This window comes from Monodelphis domestica, chromosome 1 (genome assembly GCF_027887165.1).
Source record: "Monodelphis domestica isolate mMonDom1 chromosome 1, mMonDom1.pri, whole genome shotgun sequence".
NCBI lineage: Eukaryota > Metazoa > Chordata > Mammalia > Didelphimorphia > Didelphidae > Monodelphis > Monodelphis domestica.
In genome coordinates this window covers 159,010,301-159,033,039 of record NC_077227.1, presented here as the reverse complement: position 1 = coordinate 159,033,039, position 22,739 = coordinate 159,010,301, and the positions used below count along the sequence as shown (strand labels likewise).

Sequence of the window (22,739 nt, the reverse complement as noted above, 5' to 3'; positions counted from 1 at the left end):
AAAGGAGAGAAAGATGCATCCAATCATATGAACTCAGGTTCATTCCTTTGGTTCTAATCAATACCACAAACATTGTCTTCTGAAACAAATCTCTAATTGTGAACATTGAGAGAAGGGTGAAAGAGAAACATATATAATTAATTTTATTTGACAAATGCTTATTGATTTTCTGAAAACACAAATATCTGCCTGTCATATGGCACTTTAATACAATCCGGCCATATATAAGTATTTAATTTTGGATTCAAATGCCTTGTTTGCTGGTTTAAAACATATGCTCTTCAGTGCAAGGAACACACTGTTCATCTGAATAGAGGGTTAAAGTTAAAATAAATCAAATAGTTAACCACAATCTTAATTAGCATTAAGGCTGAATTTAAAATAATAATCCTCATTTACAAGGCACATTTTGGGCAAAAAAGATGATGTGTTAATGATGCCCCATGTCTTTAAAGAGGCTGGTGAAGGGTGAAATCTTTAATGATCTTAGAAAAGGTATATTGTTTTGATTTGGTACCGTTAAATATGTTGGGGACAGAAATTTTAAGATCTTTCTTGCTATCATGAAATGTTCAATATATGCCACATAAAATAAAACAGAATAAAATAGAAAGAATTCCATTATCAGAAAATCAACTAAATGATGTCCCCTCTCTTTAAGACTATTTATTAACACTAGCTCCAAGTTTGAATGAATTAACCAATCTTTAATCTTAAAGAATTTGATACCATTTAACATAGTTAAAGAATTTTAAATTTTGTTCAAACAGACTTTCCCCTTCATTGATGTAGACAAGAACCCTTGTATAATTTCAGAAGACAGTCTTCAAGAATTGTTGAGGTAGAAAAACTTATCACCCTGTGTAAGATCAACTGATGAGCCTTTTTTAACTCAGCAAAGGCAGTTCTTGGAAAACTGACATGCCTTTGGTCGTCCAGTTTTCTGGGACCATACTTGCTATTACTGAAAAAATTACACTTTTAAAGCAGTTTCTCAATTAATTCAATTCATTTATTAGGGACTTCATCTACTCAGAGTATCATTCTAGGCAATGAGTATACAACAACAAAATGGAAGATGTCTCTGTTCACAAGGTACTTACATTCTATTAGAGTACACAACATGTAAACAGAAAAGTAGAAATAATGACAACATGAGACAAGACAAAGAGTGTTACTAGCTAAAGGCATCCAGAAAAGTGATATGCTGGATACACTATCTTAATTGTTAACCTTGAATAAAACTAAGGATTCTAAGAGAATGAGTTGAGTGAGAATGATGTACTTGAAGGAAATATATAAGAAAAATATCTTGTTAACATAACTCCAGTACCTTTAAAATTTCAACATCCTAAAATACATAAATCCTCAGATATGGGCATTCTAACTTGTTCATAAAATTGGCATTATAACAATGCAAAGACAAAACAATACCAAGTGAAGGTGTTAGAAGTGTTTGATCTCAAAGGTTTTTCCTGGTTCTAAAATTTTATCATTCAAAATGCTAACTGATTGAATGAATGTCTCAACAACATTTCATTCCTAAGAATTTTGTATATCTCTGTGTTTCCATTAAAAAAAATAAAGCCAGCTCACAGACCAAGAAAGTAAATAACCTAATATATGATCCCTTGAGTTTTTCCTGTTATCTTCTCAAAATAAATGGGACCAATTTACTTCCACTTCAGTGTTAGACACTATCACAGAACAGAGTGCTATAAAATATTGAGTCAATTGATCCTCTGTCATTCAACATTTTAAAATCTGAAATTACATGTCCATATAGAAGTCTGTATTATAAACACTAACAATAGTACTAGCAAAGTCAGACAAATAAGGACAGGTGAGCAAAAAATGCTTCTTTTGAAAGGTCTGACCCTAATGAATAGACTAGTTTCTCGCCATGCCTCATAGATAAAGGGTTTTTATAGTGTGATATTCTATGGGTGACAGCTGTTGCTGAGTCTACCTCCTTAAATGGTCTATATAATTGATTAGAATTGTCTATTCTCTTAGAAGAAGGGCCTAAAACAATCAGGATAAGACCTTACACCAAAACCTTCCAGCTCTAACTCTACAATCATATAATCTGGTTAGAAAAACTTAATTTCATTTTCATGTAAATACTTGTTTAAAGAATTCTATCCCCTGTACTGTGCAGCTTTCTCAGTGATTAAAACAAAGTCTTTCCATGGAGAGGAAAGAGTACTTTGTCTTCAAGGAACATGGAATTTAGTGGAAAGGAAGCAATACATATTCTAGTCCTGACTGTAGGCCTCATTGCCCTTAGGCAAATTATTTAACCTCTCTGTGACTCAGACTCCTTATTCATAGAAAATGAGGCTAGTAGTACCTTCACAGATAATGTGAAAATATCTGAAAAGTCTTTTTTCAAAAGTCTTTACTGTAAGATATTAAAAGGTATCATAGTTCAGTGTATAGAGCACTTGCCCTGAATTGAAAGCCAATGGTTGAAGTCCTACCTTTGATAACTACTAGGGAGACAAGAAAAAGTCAGTCTCCCAGTGTCCCAGGTAATGTAGAATTATAGATGTAGTAGGAAGGGACCTCCAAGGCCCTCTAGTTCAATTCTGTTCTGCAGCTGAGGAAGCTGAGGTCCAGAGAAGCAGGATAACTTGTCTAAGATCATACAGCTAGTAAATGGCTGAACCAGTATCTGAAGCCTAGTCGATTGACTCATAATCTATATTCTTTGTGGTATAGATTCATTCTCTAAAACTGTGTTCCAGACAAGCTGTCAACCTGTATCAGTAAAGGGAGTTCCTACAATGGGAGTTGCCTACACTAATGAAATCATCAGTCTGGATCCCTTAAAAAAATATATCAACAGACATGAACTGACTAGAAAAAATATATTTGTACTTTATATTATATTATATTATATTATATTATATTATATTATATTATATTATATTATATTATATTATATTATATTATATTATATTACAAACTAAAGTGTTATAGAGGTAATTAGGTACCTAAATAGGAAACTTCTATTGTTTTGTTTCAATTTCTCTTTTTCTAAAATTTTCTTTTTAGAAACAAAGATTATTCAAACTATTTCTTAGTTTTGGATATTTTCTCTATAATCTATCAAAATTAAATCAGTAACTCCAAGAAAAAGCATCAATTATTTAAAAGATATACCTAGAGGGGGGTAGCTAGATGACTCAGTGGATAGACAGTGAGGCCTAGAGATGAAAGACCCTGGTTTCAAATCTGACCTAGACACTATCTAACTGTGACCCTGGACAAGTCACTTAACACCCTCCTGCCTAGCCCTTACCACTCTCCTGCCTAAGAACCAATCTATAGTGTTGATTCTAAGAAGGAAGATAAAGCTTAAAAAAAAAAAAGGATCTAACTAGTTTAAATATTAAAAGTAGCAACTTTTTTTCTTGTATATTTTATTGCAAAGCTTGTCTTCTCCTGGGCAGGAATATCTCCAAATTTAGAAAATATGTAAATATTATTGACTATTAATAATATGCTTTGCAGCCTTACAGAATATCTTCCTTCTAAAAACTGAAAATCTATGACTAACATTCATATTCAAAATCCTCCTTTTCCTACCCACCATAAAAGTGGGAAAGTACTGACTGAAGTTTAAAAACATATCACAAGAAAAAATTAAAAGTCATTAGGCAATTTTGTTACTAACATATAGATTTAAAAATATTTTTATCTCACTTATTTAGTGAACTCTGTTAATACATTCACTTTGTTTTAAAAACCCACAGTTTTAATAGTCAATGCCATTAAAATAAAGTCCTTATAGAAGGGAGTCGAACACAAAATACCAAATGATTGTTTTTCAGAGACTAGGGTAAAGAGGATCCCCATTTACTGTCAAATTATACCACACCTATGCTGATTCACAAACTTGAATATTCACTCATTGCCAATAATAATCAAACCTGACCAAGGATCTGCAGGTGAGAAAAAATATTAATGATAATGGAAGAAATAAGACAGCCAATAAGAAATAAGACTTCCCTGTCCCTTTCCCAAGGACTACACAGAGCAGGTAAAGCAAATTAATTATCTTTTTTTATTCTTTGGAAGTTCACTATAAAATTCTTAAGTATTAAAGGGATGATGATGATCACTCAATATGGCTACACAGCCATTTATAACTCTATATTAAATTATATTAATGTTAGTACAAGAGCATTAACTACATCAGTCAAATGAATTCTTGGGATAACTTAGTAATGTTTCCATAGAATTCCATCTAATTAAATGGAGGCATCTGGTAGTGCAGTTGATAGAACACACTGACCCTAGAGTTAAGAAGACCTGAATTCAAATCTATCCCCAAAGAGTTGCTAGTTGGGTGATCCTGGGTAAATCACTTAACTTCTATTTGCCTTAGTTCCTTCAACTGTTTAATGGTGATAATAATAGTTATCTCAGAGGGCTGTTGTGAAAATCAAATGAGTTCTTATTTGTAAAGAGCTTTTATTACAGTACTTGACATATAGTAGGTACTATATAAATGCTAGCTATTATACAAACGCTTATTCTCTTCCCTCCCTTAAATAATGTGCTAGGGACATGTGAAAAAAATGTTGGTCCCAATGAAGGAAGATGACCTAGGTATGCCTAAAAGTAATGCTAAAAGGATTATTTATGCTATAATATTTATTCAAAAATAAAAAGTTTTTGCCTCCACCATCTTGCACACCTCTTTACATAATAAGTTTGTTATAAATTGAGGACTTCTTAGGAGCAGAGATCCCAAAATCTTCTTAAAAAAAAAAAACTCTTACCTTCCATCTTGGAATCAATACTATGTATCAGTTACAAGGCAAAAGAGTAGTAAGGGTGAGGCTATGAGAGTTAAGTGACTTGCCCAGGTCACACAGCTAGGAAGTGTCTGAGGCCAGCTTTGAACCCAGGACCTCCCATCTCTGGGCCTGACTCTCAATCTACTGACCTACCTACCTGCCTCACAAAATCCTCTTTGATGGCATTTCCTCCCACGTAGGTCCTTTTTGCCTAGAGATCAATAAACCAAGGGCAAAGCCAGAAGATAAAAAGTTTAATTAGCATCAGCTGATAGACATCCATTAGATCCTCCAGGGAAGGAAATGGAACACCATTTCAGTATACTTGCCAAAGAAACCCCACAGATAACTATGATTCATGGGGTCATGAAGTCAGACAGAAGTGAATGACTGAACTGCAACAAAAAGATGGACAGTTGCCAGATGGCTAGCTATTCTGCAGAACATCGGAAGATATATACATATCTCAACACTTATAGGGTCTTGTACAACTTAAGGGCAGGAGGCAGAGCTGATCAACTGAGGCTACTCAAATACTTTATTTCTGAGGTTGAGTAACAGGATCAGAAGTCAAATGATTTGGGGATAGAAAGAAGATTGTCTTAACTTTGGAGTAACCTTGGCATCCCCCCAGATTTGGCTTGTACTCCACCCAAGATCAGGTCTATTGAGTGTTTCTCTGCAGTTAATTTAATCAGAATGTTTAGGTCAGACTGGAGATCTAAAATAGCACAGGCCTCCTATTGAGATGGAATCAGACTGAGTCTGTCTTTAATCACAGAACCCTACAGGTTACTCTTCTTTGAGCTCTAAGGCTCCTATTTCAGGGGAGATGTTTTCCCCAAATTCACTGCACACAAATTTGGTACATTTCCTCCACACAACTAAGAGGACACATCAAATTCTCAAAGAATATGGATATTACCTTTAATGCATGCAATTCTGAAGAATTAAGACTTTTCTTGTTCTCCTTTCTAATATGTATTAATTTGTTGTATGGCATTCAATAAAAATATAAATATATTTTAAGAATTACATATCTTTGATGAAATAAAACTTAAAGCTGAAAGAGGCAGTTTAATAAAGTGAGAATGCCATGTTTCTAGACTATATTTGAAAATGGTAAAAAATCACTAAGTTCATTTGGGATTCATTTGGGACCAAAATATTCCCTACCATTTCACTGGTAACCAACTTTCTTACTTTGGCTATTCTCCACCCTTCAAATATTTTATCATTGCCCAAGCACCAAAGAATAATCAGAGGAAGAACAGAATATAAGTCCTCAAGCATACCTGTAACCCATCCATGAAGTCTCTCTCCCTTAGCTTTGGCTGTGGTTATTAGCATAATGGCCCAAAGACAGAGGAATATTGAGATTTTGATTACTGCTTTGTTCAGGGAATTCAAATGAATGTTCTTTTCTACCTTACTCAGGTTTCTTGCAAATGATGCCACAGTTGCTATTGCTGTCCTTCAGTCTTATCTGACTCTTCATGACCTCATTTGGGGTTTTCTAAGAAAATATACTGGATTTGTTTGCCATTTTCTTTTCCAGCTGATTTTATAGGTGAGGAAACTGAGGCGAACAGAGTTAAGCAATTTGCCTAGGGTCATATAGCCACTAAGCATCTGAAGTCAGTTTGAACTGAAGAAGATGAAACTTCCTGACTCCAGATCTAGTTCTTTATCCAATACACTACTTAACTGCCCTGATACCACAGTGAATGACAGGAAATGTCTCCTAGAACAGCTCTGTCTTTGGCTACCAGGAGCACGAGAGGTAACAATTCAAGTCAAGGTAATGACAAAGGGGTAAAAACAGAAAGGAAGAAAAGTCACTTAGGGAAAACTAGAAGCACCTCTAGAGGACAGTCAGGGAGAAATGGAACTATGGTCTTCAACTTCTTCAAAAACTGCAAGCATTTTTGTTCTACCATTAAAAAAATTTTTTTAATTAAAAAATAAGTTCAGAGGAACTTCGTTGTAAATATATTATTTTTCACATAAAATCAGCCTTTTTCTCTTCTCTAGAACACTATGACAGAAGCACTTTGGACTTCAGGACAGATGCTGATAAACTCTGAATACAGATAACAACAACACAACTGGAATCCAAATCTGTGGTCCTCAAGAGGGCTCAGAAGATTGGACTGAGGCTAAGGACCTGTTTCCTTTAGAGAAATACTTGATTTGGTCTAACCAAGTAGTGATATTCCCTCATGGTATCTAAGGACATGCTCCTTTTTGCAGTTATAGTGCAGTTTTTATCTGTATTCATGCTGTTAGTCAGAACTTAAGGATCTAAGGATATTATTAACCAATTAGAAAATAAATGGGTTATTTTACAACTTTGGAAATATATGTTACTATCAAAGTTAAAATGTCTAAGGTATAAACAAGATCATAATAGGATGCAGGGTTACTGTATATATGGTAAACAGCTCTCTGGAGGAAAGCTTTATTATTCCCTCAGGGCTTTCTTACAGAGTATGGATTTCTTAATTCCTAGTGGAATATTTTTCATACACCACTGAAGACTATTAAGTACCAGATATTACATTATGTAGTTTAAACTTTTCACTACTGAATGAGAAAGACTTCCCTGTCGAGAAAACTACTTCTTTACTGTTACAATTTTTTAAATATTAAAATGAACACTCCTTCAGGGTATAAGTATAGCAACCGATATTTGGAAGAACTTTATAACTTAACATATTCATCAATGTGTAGAAAATCTCTCAGGGGAGTAGAGTGAGGAAAGAAGGAAATACAATAGGAAGAAGGCTTTTTAATAACTTTCAGAGTGTTGACATAGGGCAAAGCAATGGTATTATAAGGTTTTGCTTCCATTGGGCATTGATGTAAACAGAGGACTAGCATAGGGTGCTAGCAAGTTTAAAAGGAATAATGGTATTAAAAAAGTGTGAAGGAAAAATGCATTAAATTTCAAGCCAGTTAAAGGTGCACTTGCTAAAGGTGGCCTATTAACTGTTCACCCAGGAGAGACTCAGACTCAGAAATATTAAAAAGGCAATATAAATGCACCATTCCACCATTGCTGAGAAAATAGATTTCTTGCAGAATTCTGGAGTCAAATATGAAAATAAAATCTAAGAGCAGATGGTCATTTTAACATCTATGTTACAGACAGCCTGAATCACCTTTTGGTTAAACTGGATCCAGAAAGTTTAAACAAAATGGACTACTCACTTGTAGACTGTGCCTCCATTGCCATGACCGAGGGTGTCTCGATACCGTATGTCTTGTTCATTCATCTCCACAAGAAAGAAAGAAAAACAAAAGGGGTGTCATGCTGTGGATGGAAATGTCAAGGAAAAGCCACTCTGGGCCATAAACAACAAGCAGTCTGGGTCATTTCAAGTTCAGCTGCAAGAACGAGAAGATCAATACAACATTTGCTGTCCAATTTATAAAAGACGATACCAAGGGACAAAGTGATGGAAAGTTTAATGACAATTTGTTTGCCTGGGTCATTTCATTAAAGTTTGATAAAAGGTGTCAAAATGGAATGATATAACATAGCTCAAAAGGGTCAGGTCAGAGATACTGATAGGAAAAGGATCCCCAGGACTGCACAGAACCAAAGCCAAATAACAATGAACACAGCCAAAGTTGAAAAGAAAAACACAAATATACAAACCACAGATAATACTGGCATCTTATAAATGATCAAGCAACCCATGCTAGGAGCTTCTCAATAAACCTAAAGTTAATACACAACAGACTAATTGTATAACCTACAGTGATTTTCCAAATGCAAGATAAAGCTGCACTCTGCAAAACAGTGAATTAGTATTAGTATTTAGCACTAACATAGTGATATAATGCCAGGTAGAAGTCATACTATGCCGATGGAAAATATCCAAGTAATGCACTTTAAAATGCACATGTTGTCAGATATTACAGTGCACAGAAGGGGAAAATGGTATAGCCAAAGTCATTTTTGTTCATTCAATACACCATGAAAATATTAATTTGACTTTTCAATTCTTGTGGTTCCTTGAAATTCTAACTCAAATACTAACCAGATTTGTATTGGGTGGAAGGTGCTTCATTTTAGCACTCACTAAATAACAATTTAGAGTTTTAAGGTACTCTTTAATAAACTATTACTGTTCACAAACTATTGCTGTTAAGAAAAATCAGATTCTATTTGATGTTGTCAGTAATTTTCTATAAACTTGGTCTAGTCACTCAAAAATTCACTGCCAACTTTATTCACTAAAACAAATTCAATAAAAGTCCTGTTTCCCAAATAGCTAAAGCTAAAGAAAAGCCATAGTAATCCCTGAAAAAAAAAGCCCTGAAAAAAATCAATTTCCAGGGAATTGTATAGCCTTGCATGGGCAGAAAATGGATGGAGTTTTTAATTCAATATCACCTGGAAAAAAATAGTTTGCTTTCAGACCATTATAGTAATGCTTTAAATATTTTGCTCTATTCTAAACTTCAACCAAATGAATAAAGCAGAACTTCATTTATCAAGGGAAATATTTTTCTTCTATACATTTCAGAGGTTGAAGCTTCTGAGAGCTGTGATAATTAGAAGTACAGTGGAGGTTACAGAAACAGCTTCCTTCCCAAGCCATTCTACAAACAATCCTAAAAAACATATTGACAGATTAATGTGTAGAGGCCAGTTCAACACCCAAATTAATTGTAGTACAAACTGATTGATGCTATTTACAATCAGCTAATTGCTGCGGTTAGTTCAGTGGGAAAAAAAAGCCAAACAAAACAGAAAAAGTGGCTAGTATTTTTCCCATTGGGGGAATTTCTATGGTGTACCAACTTCATGTTACTGATGAACATAGAAAAAAATGCATCATATGATCACCTATGTGAGATATGTGTTGGGAAGGAACATCAAGTTAAATTTCATCTGTTAGGATTAATTGGATAGAATGAAAATCTGAATTTTAGAATATTTTATTTAAATTTTATGTCTATTTTATTCCAATAAATTTACATATATGTTTTCCAAAGTTATATGATTCATATTGTCTCTCTCCCCTCTTCCCTCCTCCCTCCCAGAGTTGACAAATAATTCCATTGGGTTTTACATGTATTATCACTCAAAACACATTTCTATATTTGAATTTTAGAGTATTCTAAAGAAATGTCATTCTTATTTTTCAAGAACATTTTAAAAGTAGAATATTTTGAAGTGCTAATTCTCTAGCCAAAGTTCTGCTGGACCTCTTTAATGAAGACAGAATTTGTCCTTAATAGTATCTATTGGCAAGTCAACAACCCAAAAATTATTGTAAAAGATTTTTTAAGTAGCAATGTAGTTTGTGCTATTAATTTCCTTAGCAAACCCAAATGTAGAATAATATTTTTAGAAAAAGTAAATTTCAAATGCATTCATGTTAAAATATCAAATTCTAATTTAAAAATATTCAAAATGATAGGATAAATGGGCCTCAATCCAAAAGTTTGGAGGATTCTCTGGGGATGGGGAAATGCAGCTAGCATTAGCCTTTCCTATGCTCAGTAACTTCATGATTAAAAATCCAACTTCTCCCTACCTGTAAAACATAACCTGGATAGCATAAGATTTTAGGAAATCAAAAGTATCCCCCTCATTCAGGAAAAGATCAGGACTCCTTAGCCAAGTGCACCAGGACAAGCCAAGAAAAAAAGTGAATAAATGTAATAAAAGTTCAGCTTATTGCTTTAACACTGATGGGAGAGTGAGGTGGAAAAGGAGTGGTACTCTTTCACCCTACTGTTCGTCCCAAGCCCTGGCCCTTTCTTAGCTAATACCCAACTTTCAAAGTTAAGGAATGAGAAATTCTCAATACTTTTAACTAACTCGAAGTAGTAAAGATCCAGAAAAAAGGAGATTTAAGAGGACTGGCTTTGAAGGCAGAGAATATGAGCTTAAATTCCAATTCCTCTTTAGGGCTCAGTCCAACAGAGCAGAGGTACACTGTATTAGATATCATCTAAGGTATCTTCCTAGCTCTTGCTCTATGATTCTATAATCCTCTAAGAGATAACCAACAGAGAGTTTGGCCAGGAGTTAGACTGAAAACACAATGAATATTATCTGAAAAGAGTGAAAATCAAGGTGGAAATGTAGTAACTCAAAGAGAGCCAGAAAAGTCTGGTTCAGAAAGGGGACATAATGAAATAAGCTCTAACAAATTAGCATGAGGCAGAAAATGAGGTTGGGTCAGAAGAGGAAGCTGACCTGCAATTAGCATAAATATTGGTCAATACATCTCCATTATATCTGGAAATATTACAGACTTGACTTACCTATAAACTGTATTATTTTTTATCCCATTTGGGTAATCTACTGCACCCCCCAACCCCATAAGAATATCACAATTAGGCTTAAGAACAGACATTGGAAAATATTCTGAGGGTTTCATATTTATGATAAAATTTTGCCAAGTTTTCATATGTTTTAACTATGACAAAATCATTTAAAGTAAAATCTTCAAAAAGCACTCCCTAGGGAAACTTTTCATTCTTTAAGTTTTCAGTTGATGTGGATGTAATTATTCTTTCCAAAAGCAAGTATAGAAATTCAATTTATTATGATTAAACTGTTTGAAGCCTGTTCAATAAAGGATGAAAATACTACATTCATATGCATTGGGTATCCATACCTGAGTTAAGGTTTTCTCAAAAAATGAATCACAATTTTGGAATTGGAGTAGACTTCATAGATTACCTTATATGAACCATCTCAACATAAAGATGAATAAATCAATCCAGAAAAAAGGTCTAGTTCTGTGTAATTTCTTAAGAAGTTTAACTTGGATAGAAACCAGAATAGGAAAAGCTCTTTTCTATAAAAGTTCAGAGGAAAATATATGAGTGCTACCTCACAAAAAAGTAATTTTTTAAAAGACTAAGAAATATGCAGATTTATTTTTTATCTGAGAAATAAACAAAATTACTCAATAAAGAATAGCAATGTATTTTGGTTCCATATTAATATGGCTGGTTAATGAAGAATAATAAACACTGAGTGAGGAGAAAGGGGAAAAAAAGAAGGAAGGAAGAGAGAAGGAAAAGCAGAGATACATACGGTATGTATGAACTAGTAAGATGGCAACCAGACAGATAAGCCCTAGAACTGGCAGAAAGAATTTTCACTGAAGAGCCATCCCCAAAAAGAGAAAAAATAAAAGTGACCAAAAGAGTAAAAATAATACATTTGTGTATGCATGTGTGGAGAAGTGATATTTAGATGGGGAAAGAATAATAGAAAAAGTAATATATAGGGCAAAATGTTAAAGATTTTTCTAGTTGGCTTGAGAGGAAGTAAGGTTCACGTGTGAAAGCAGAAAATAGAAATATGTTATAGTCTGGCTTTAGGTTTCTCAGTTGCATAGGAAGAGTCTCATTCAAGTTTTGCTGATTCAATGTGAAGTTTCACATACAGATGTCAAAACTAGCATAAGATAGATTATCTATGTGGATGTATTTTTAACTTATTTAATAACACAAAGAATTTTTATAAGGTGATAAATGTCTTAGAACAGCCCAAAGACATAGGATAAGGATTAGTTCTATATATGTGAATTTCAGTACTATTATATTTGATTGAGCAAGGATAATAATGCCCCTTCTCAAATTAGATTAATATTCTAAGTAATGGGCGGGAAGGCAGGGAAGACATTGGAGAAAAAATCCAATAAACGACTTCCTTATTAGAACTACATGCTGCAGTCTTACCTTTCCAAATTACTCCTAATCAGCTGCCAAGCAAGGAACAATATAGAAGAGTTGATACTGTACTAGACTGGGGGTAGGAGGGGATGCAAATACATGCCAGAAAACACATGAGATACTGCTTAACTTATATTATCTAATAAACATGCAAAAAAAATCGTTTTACTTTTTTAAACTGAAAAAATGGAACCTTCCATCATATACTGATAATATAAAAGCAATGACTCCACCACCAAAAACTAAATGCTCAGCTTTAAAAAATGAACTTGATTGTATACAAAATTAATGGAATTAATGCAAAAAATGAAATAGAACTCAATTATGGATCAGCAAACAAAACATTCTTTGTTTATGTTTGCTTGTCTTTAGAAGAATCAGTACTCATCTCTTAGAAATCATTAAAGCCAAAATGCTCAATTAATCCTTATTTCATATGTAAAGCTCTGACAGAAACTAAGTCCTATCACTGGACCTTTGCCTCACAAATCGAAGCAATAACGGTTTCAGAAAGCAGTCACACTCTATGAGCAGACAATTGGAGAGATTTAGTAAATCCCACTTTATAGAGCAGAGACTAATCGGAAAACACAAGCCAGTCAAATGTTTCTTATGAACTGTTGACACTATATCAATGCTGAATCAATTGGTGGCATTTACTCTGAGTGACAGAAAAGAAATAAATATTTATATCACATAACCTATATCAATGAACCTAGGCAGAAAGCTATTTCTAACCTGTCAATATTTGATTAACTTGAAGAATCATGTCCCTTTCTTTTAATGATTAATATGAATTCCTTATTAAACCTAAGTGGAGACTAGTGGAAAGGCAAATCATTATTAATGCTTGAGAGCATAAACTACAAAAAGAAAAAAAAAACAAAAACTATGCCCAAGTGTTAAAGTAACACCAAGTGTGACTTTCTTCTCACACCAAGCAGTGCCAGCATTCAAGCCAGAAACCTACCAATTCACCTCACTGCACATTGCCACATAACTCTGCAGCATCACTCACTCTTGGGTTATCCAACATCATTCACTTTTCAATAACCCAACAACATTCACTCATTCACTAACTCCAGCATGTCCTTATTCACTATAGAAAGCACATTTGAAGGAGTTCTTTGATTAATTCCCAATATTCTTTTCTTTAGTTAAAACTGAAAAGTTTTGCTTTTAATCAGTAGGGACATCACAGTTCTCAGGGACAAACAAAAAATTGAACATAAAAGTTTCAATCCTCTATACCTTCAAAAAATTTCCCATTAAAATTTATATTGTAACAAAGATAACTAATCTATGATTGAACATTTTTAATAAACTTGTTTTACTCCACAGTGGATAAAGACTGATGGTATTTCATTTTTAAAAAATAAATCTATCACGATTAATTGGCCATTACCTGAGCAGAACAAATTCACACCAGTGTTTCTATGTTGAGACAATTTTGAAATAATTGTTTTATTCTTTTAAAAAGGATATGTTCTGTGTAATTGTAAGTGAATTAAAAATATCAGAATAAAAACAGTGAAGACAATGTGTATTCTTTATTTTTAAATCTGTTTTGAGGCAAATTTTATTTTGAACCAGTTATAAATGAATGTGCACAAGGAAAGGGTCATGTGCATCTGGTTGATTAAACTGAAATATATTAGAAAATTACTGAGTCCATGAAAATTATATAGAAATAATAAATGTTTCTTATTAGGATGAGTGGTCTAATTGATACATTCTGAATACTGACATCAGAACACTGACAAATTTGCTTCTATTTTCACAGCACCCCTTTCATCCCCCCAAAAACCCTCACCAACCCTTTCTAAAAGCATTCGAAAGATTCTGTGCTAAACAAACAAGGTTTCCAGTAATCCTGCTGCTGCCATAGTCATCTTTTAAAGGAGCAAACGTCTATTAGGCCACAACGTTACAGGTGATAGTAAAGGACAAGCATGAAGAGCCAGCTTTGTCTTCTTGACAAGCTCCACTACAAGTACTCAATTCATGAAATGCCAATGAGGCTTGGAGAGGTCAGTGTGGGAAGGCACTGAATACGCATCTGAGATAATTAAGATTTCAGCCTTCGAAACATGGAGGGGAAGTGAACAGCAGTTAAGAAAATCAATAAGAGTCTTTTATTTGCAGTGACACAGATGTCTCAGTCAATAGAGCCTAATAGGCAGGCTTGATCGCAATGGACAGGTGCCTGCCTCCAAGGCTATCAAAGGGCTCCCACTATAACAAACATTAAAACTTATTTATGTTGCTATTGAAGAATCTAGCATCCTGTAGGTGGCTTAATTTACCAGTATACATTTAAAATCATTATACTACTTTAGGTCTGTCCATCTACCTGAATCAAAAATAGGAAGAAATGACTGGCCTAAAGGCCTACCTGTCCATCAATTGCTAGTTGAGGCCATTCAACTTCAGATGGCCCACTGGGTAGACCAAGGTCACCTAAAGCAGAGTAATCGTAAATGCCAGAAGGTCTGCTATAACTCTGTTCTCCTAAAAAGCCAATGTTAGCTTCAAAGCAAAATGAGGAGTTAGCAATGAGATGGTCTCTCTCTCTTTTCCTTTTCTAAAGGCCAAGGAAAAAAGAGAGTAACTAGTGACCTTCGAAACGCAAAGGTCATTTGAACCACCCAGGGTCAACACAGTTATTCAGAACTGATTAACTTTTTTTTTGAATGGAGGTGGCAGTAGAGTAGATATGGTGCTTCAATCTATTGGGAGTGAAAATACATTAGCACAATTTGAAAAATGGGCTATAAATTGTTCTGCCAATCAAATTAAACCATGTAATTCATTTATGACATAAAGATATTCATGGACTCTGTGTTTATAAAAAACAAAATGGCTAAAAAATTGAACAGTTGCAAGTCACTGTTGTATTTATATCTTAATATTTAATGACACCTACCTGGCCATTGGCTAATATTTTTTTCAATTCAGCAGAAGACTTCTTTAAGCTGGAAAAGCAAGATATGTTTAGTGACAAGGTGATCTGACAGCAGTAAGCATCATACTGAGAAACACTAGGCATAAAGTAACTTTGCTTTCACATATGGATAAATGAAATATTTTTTTTTATAATTCTACTCTCCCAATGTAATTTTAAAATCCCAAACAGTGACAGTGCATATAAGAAAAGCTGTCTGTTAAAGACCTTGAAAACATATTACTATGCCCTAGTGGGCATTCATCACTTTGAGTAAGTTAAAGCAATGCAAGAGAGCTATCTGTAAAATGTAGCAAGGATATTTTGACAGACTATTCCAGTATCAAAAGTCTATCAGAATTCTACAAAGGATGCATTTATCAGGAAACTATCTCCATTATTGTGGTACTTTTCAGTAATTCTTTTTATTATGTGTGGAGGGCAGTCAATTCATAAAACAGAAGATTAAGGATTGTTTACAGTATTAAGAGTGCTCTAAGCAAGCCTGGGTTATCATGCCTCTAAAGAGCAAAGGGGTAACCAAAAGCCCAATCCTTTATTCTAAATATGGCAGGCAATGCAATTTCTTATAAGAATCAGATGATGATTATGGGGTTCATGTGATCAAAAGATCAAAGATTTAGAGCAAAATGGAGTCTTGGTGATCATCTGCTCCAACACTCATTTTAGAGACAAGGAAACTTTCCAAGGTCAAACAGACAGAAAGTGACAGAACTCGAGTCTGAATCTGGATATTCTGATTCTCAATCTAGTCATCTTCCCACTGAGCCACAACTTAGCTTGCAAGATTTTGTAGAATCTTCTTTGAGCTAGATCCCTATGTATGGAGATGTCTGATGATTTTAGCAAACACTGCCTCTGGAGCTACCTATGATAATGCTCTTCTCCAAAGGGAGATCAGCATCTTCTCTGTTATCTCTAGGCTTACAAAAGTGTCGGGGTCACTGACAGGGTAAGTGACCTGGCCAGGGTCTTGCAGGCAGCATGTGTAAAAGGTCAGACTAGAACCCACACCAATTCTCTAAGCACTATGCCATGCTGCTCAACTTGAGGCACAGAACAAGAGAGTGAGTTCTTAGCTGGTAAGTAATTGAGCCAGGATTCAAAACCCTACTGATTCTCTTTTTTTTTTTAAACCCTTGCCTTCTGTTTTAGTATCAATTCTAAGACAGAGCACCAGCAAGAGCTAGGCATTAGGGTAAGTGATATGCCCAGGATCACACAGCTAGGAACCCAAAACAAATCTGACCCAGGTCCTCCCAACTCCAGGCTTAGTGGCTCCATTCACATGCTACCTAGCTGCCACCAAATCTTACTGACAATTAACCCAATATTCTTTCTCTTTATACTCTCCTGCCTTACCTAAGTGCCTTAGACATTTATCTGCCTGGTTGAAATATTATGGAGGACAGTCAACTGCAGCTTAACCCTCTAAATAAGACAGATTCATGAAATGTATTGATCTTCCTAACTAAATCTTCCTAACCAACAACTCAATCTTTGCCCCTCACTCAATTGTCCAAACCTATCAAAAATCAGAAAAATTGATAAATTATTAATTTTACTCCTGTCCCTACCCTTTCTCTCTCTTTGGTAGAATAGTTAATGAGCGCTATCATTTCTCATACATGGATAAATATGGGATAGACATTCAGTAAATAAAGAAACTTTTATTAAAGGCTTATTATGTTCCAGGCACTAAACTAAGCACTGGGATACAACAAAAACTAAACAGTATTTTACCTGTTCTCAAAGAGCTTACATTCTGATGGAGGAGATAACATGGACAACATGTACTTAGGGGGGTGTGTGCGTGCGCACAAAGGGATTTAAAGGGCTAATCGAGAACTTTATATATTTAACCCTGGAGGTAATTATAGAGTAGGGAAAGGTATCTGTTTTTAGGGAAATTGCTTTAGCAGTTAAAATAGTAGATGAAGAGTTAAAATTATGAGTAATTAACATCTAAATCAGTTTTTCTATGTATGTTCTTTATGCTTAGTCAACATATAACTAATATTACATGATTATTCAATTTCTTAATAGCCATGTGCTGATTTTGGGGGGTGACAAGGGGGAAAAGATATCTGTAAAAGTCCCTTCTTTACATAATGAACTATGCGATTGGGATTCTGTTCTCACCTATTGCTTGGAAGTGAATCTGAAACTGCTGGGCTACTATGATGAGAGGGCCCGGCCCGTGTATTCACCTGCAGGCAAAGAAAGAATCTTTATCAGTCATTTGTGTTCTAAGGACACAGTTCTAATTAACCTGTAATTTGCCATAAATTTCTCATTTCATGATGAAGGTTAATTAGCTTGTTGCTAGGCATGCCCATGGTTGGAGTCTATTCAGTATGTAGGTTAAGGTAACTACATTGCCAGTTATATTGCATAATGTTCAGATTCTTGCTACATGTTAAATGCTTAAACAGCTCTGAAAAAGGAGAGAACAGAAAATGAAAAAAGAAGTAGCAATTGTTTGAGATCTAGACCATAGACATAATGATATGGTCACAAAAGGCACATAATAGCTGAATCCAGTAGTTGGATATGTATCTTAAGGTACTGCAACTCATCAGGAATATGGAGTAGTTGCCACTGAGAGGAGCATAAGATAATAATATGAAGTTTATGGACTATAATGAGATCTAAGTAATTAGAAAATGATCAAGACTCAGGAATTGTTTTTTTTTCCTCTTTAAAGGTGGAAGCATTGTTCTGGGATACAAAATTCAAAACAGAAAAAGCAACAAAAAATGCACCAAATGGATACATGCTTCAGGCATAAATATGCCAAAAGGAGGTTATTTATGCAACATAGTTATACACTTAATTCATTCAAACAAATTCTATAGTCAGCCTCAAATTTTTATCAACACTAATACCTAGAATCATACTGAACACATTTACAAAGATAAAAGGATTCAAAGAATAAAAAGATTTCACTAAAAAAACTACCATATCCAAACATATGTAGATATTAAGCATAAACTTCAGATGATTTTTCCCCTACCTCTCTTAAAAAAAACTGCTTGTCAGAGCTTGAGAAAGTGCAGTTTTATTTGACATTTCAATAAGTGGAACACAGCATTACAAATCCATCTAACTTTACTGAAACAATTATTGAAATTCGTACCTTCAGGCCATGTATGTTCCGTTTCCCAGGAGGCTTGCAGGCTGAAACAGTAATTGACTAAATTGTAGAACACATCAGGGCCATTTACAAATTTGCTCAAAATGAATCGTTTAAAAAGAAATGAGGGTGACACCAAAATTAGCAGAGAGAAATGATTGAAAAGTGGCTCCCTAGACCCAAAGTGGGAATTATGAACCAGGGTTTTTAACTTGCAGGAGTGAGCATTTATAAATGCAAAGAGCTTTCAGACATTACCTAATATAAATTCCAATTTCTGCTTAAAACATACCAAATCAAGTTAACTGAGCTAAAGCGATTAGATTCCTTCCATAATTCAAATTTCTGAAATATCTTTTCATTCTCACATTAAATTTCTTCTATAATTTAAAGAATCTTAAAAATGGGTTTTTCTTTCTTTCAACATCTTTTTGGTTTTTGTTTGTTTGTACTACCAAAAAGACTGCTGCAGATTGCAAGGAGCACTATTCAAGTTTAGAGACAAGTCTGTATACCCATAATATGCAGTTATCTTGAAACATAAAAATACCAAACTCAGTGCATCATATTATTCATAAATAGTGACATTTAATAATATTTAGACCTTAAGATAGAGTACCAGGGGAGAAATGCAATTTCTTTACATCCTCTTTTACAAGTTAGCACTTTTTCTATTCAGAAAATGCTTCTCCATCAAATGTTAAAAATAAAAAAGCTCCTGGCTACATGTTATGGACTGTTTCCATTTGAAAACTATAGCGCCCTACAAATTATATGTTAAGGGCCTGTCAATTTTGATTGATTGTTTTAAGAAGGATGAACCTGATTTTTCCTTTCTTAGATGCACATATATTTTATTTCTGTCCTGACAGTAAGATATAGGACTATTTATTAATCAGAAGCCATAAGTAACAATTACTAAACATACCAGGTTTCTTTTCACTTCATTCATTTCCAATATATTTGATTGTCCTATGTTATTCTCTTGGGAGTTTGGTATCTGAAAATACTTCTTGCAAACATTTCTTTCTTAAATAGAAGGAACTTTCAAATCAATGTGATCAAAAATCCATTTGAGAATGAGTATTTTTCTTGAATAAATTATATTCTGAGTTTAAAATAATCTTTTCTTTAACATATAAATAAACCTTTTGAACAAAACAGTAGACACATATACTTGATGCCAGATCCTTGATCAATAGCTGCTAAAGGACACCTAGAATACTTCCACTGAAGTATTCCATGTATAAATGCTTCTTCTTAAATGAGTTCTTTACCATGAATAATAAACAGGCTTTAATCTTGATTTCCAAACACTGGATTTCCATGTCTTTTCACATGACTTCTCAAACCATTATGATCAAGAACGTAAAGGCTAAATAAAATTCCTTAAATCAAAAAGTAACAGCATCATTTTTTTTTGGACTGGTCCTATGATTTCATCTATGTAGGGAACTCTCAGCAAGGGATTTCCTCAGGTAATGCAGAGGAGTACCCGCTCTGCAACATATAGTCTTAAAGAACTACTGAGGGAAACTGAAAATTTAGGTGCCTTGGCCAGTCACATAGCCTGAGAACACCAGAAGCAGGACTTACACTACATCTTCCTGCCTTAGGTGCCAGCTCTCTAGAAAATTCCCTCTCATAATCACAGAAACCCAACTTATTGAAAATCTAGTGAATTTTTACACCTGCTTATAGTTAAAGCCACAGTTTAATTGTAATAGGGCCTCATTATAAAATACAAATTATTACTCAAGTATTCAAGGCAGCTATGTATATTGGGAAACTGAGTCTATTTGAATGTGTTGGAATTGTCATTTTTTTCTCCCTGTCAGGCTTTGGAGACATGAATATATGACTTGAACATCTAAGGTCTGGTCTATGGGCTACTGATCTGCCTTTCAGAACCTCAGAACCTCAATTTTGCAGATTTCCATATCCTGCTTGTCTATCTCACATATATTTTTTTCAGTCATGTCTGACTCTTTGTGATCCCATTTAGGATCACTGTTTTAGGGTTTTCTTGGCAAAGATACTAAAGTGATTCAAATTATTACAAAGTGCTAGAAATGTATGCACACAAAATCAAAAAAATTATAGCAACAGGGAAGCCAATGCTCCCATATCCTAAGTATTTAATGATGACTCAGCAGAATCAATGAGTTCACGATGTAAAAGACTCTGGATTTGGAATCAGACAAATAAGTTCTATACTGAGCTCTGCATGCTTATTGGTTAAGTGACAATCAAAGTCTCAGTCTCCTCATTTGTAAAATGAGGATCATAGACCAGAAGAACTCTATGGTCCTTTCTATCTTTGACACATTGTGATTATATAGGGAAACATACAGTGAATCTATACTAACTCTGACAATGATCATTTCTGCTACTTTGGAGCAACTTCCTAACTACCTGTAACAATTGTTTTCCTCAATACTCCTAACTCTTCTGATCTTAAATATTCTTCAATTTTTATATCCTTCAACATATGAAAATGTTGATAGATAATGCATAAAACCATAAAGTGTGATAAAATATTTAAGTGATAACATCTTGATATTATCATTAACAAATTAATAATTTTTAAATAATCTAGTAAAAAAAAAATCCCTCAGGGTCAGAGAACGGTCAAAGAACACACCAGATAATCTTTTCAGTTATATTCGATTCTTTATATGTAAGGACATCAAAAGTCCAGGCTGTGTGACTATTTATAGTAATAAAATGATTTCTTCTGACTCAAAACCTGAAAAAAAAATCAAGCTGGACTTTAAAAGTTTTCAGTAAAATAAATAAATAAATAAGAACATCACAATAGAACTGTAATTTTCAAAGAGTTGTTTTTTGGTCTTTGTTCTTCCTGGTTATTTTATTTTATTGGTATAAAGGGATGCCTGGTCAGGAAATTCCTTCTATTAAGGCAGATCTTCAATTGTTCAATAATTTATAGTTTTAAGGTAGCACTGAAAGGATAAGTGACTTGCCCAGGGTCACATGGCTAATATGTATAGGAAGCCTACTGAAACTAATTCTTTATAATACCATACAAATGTTTGCTGTATCATAACAAATATGATACTGATAATCTTAGAAAGGGTTTGATAAATATTTTCAATGGCAAAAGACTTGGTCTATCCAAAAGACTAAATGTTCAGTGTTGCTATGGCTCTCAAACCTTTATATGGAACAACAAGTAAGTCTCCAAATCACCAAACTTCCTTTTAAGACCTTGTTAGTATGAATAAGATTCCAATTGGTTAATCTCCCAGTTTAAACTTCAGAGTCACAAGTAATGAAAATCTAGAATTCTTAATTGGAAAATTCATTCAATGATTATTTGTACAGAAGCAAATTAACAAGGATGAGTTTAATTTTTCATCATTTTAATTAATTTAATGCTGAGAGATTTACTTAAAGAACTTAAATTTTTCAGTTCATTGATTAGGAAACACTGATTCTAAGACAGGCAACAGTTAAAATTTGAAATTATTAATGGATTTATATAAGTAAACTCTTCAACATCATACAAATGCTGAAAGAAAGTCTTCGCATTTCAAATACTCATATCTGATAAAGAACTATATTGCCTAATGCAGTAGGCAAAAAGACAACTTGGTTCCATGAATCACTGGTCACCCTTATTCAACTACATAATTTTTTAGAAGTTAACAAATTACTGTTCATGTGAACTTCTCACTGTTTATAGAGATGCTCCTCCAAATAACAAACCAAACTACTAAGAATTCTACTAATTTTTCTCCTTTAAAAACTGTTAGCTAATTTTATTTCCCTACTGGCTAAAAATATTCCTCTCAATAACAGCACTCACTGGCCATCACCATAAGTCACAACTTACAAATAAGCAGAATTAAAGTTATTCATTTGCCTTGGTTTGGAAAATGTATAAATCCCAAAGAGTTCTCTAAGCATATATAAACGTGCACTTTGAAAACAAAATACAATCTAGTTAGTTTAATTTACTCTAGTAAATTAGATATTTTATCTGCCATAACTATAATATTGTCTGCAATCCCCATGATAATGAATACTTGTTTTGTTTTTTCAAATTAAGAGCTAAACATCATGCTATGTGCATTTAAACCTTCAG

At 33.9% G+C, this 22,739-nt stretch overlaps 1 protein-coding gene across 5 annotated transcripts in view; it reads right to left on the bottom strand.

The window, feature by feature from the left end:
- MAP2K5 (mitogen-activated protein kinase kinase 5) overlaps positions 1-22,739 on the bottom strand; it is a 316,196-nt gene that overhangs the window by 221,509 nt on the left and 71,948 nt on the right. For all 5 annotated transcript variants that reach the window (XM_001376370.3, XM_007479616.2, XM_007479617.2 and 2 more), the window contains 4 exons: positions 18,632-18,672; positions 17,635-17,702; positions 15,454-15,502; positions 8,025-8,089 (listed from right to left, as the gene is read on the bottom strand). In XM_001376370.3, the coding sequence (XP_001376407.1) occupies positions 8,025-8,089; positions 15,454-15,502; positions 17,635-17,702; positions 18,632-18,672 (223 nt within the window). The remainder of the gene's footprint in view (positions 1-8,024; positions 8,090-15,453; positions 15,503-17,634; positions 17,703-18,631; positions 18,673-22,739) is intronic.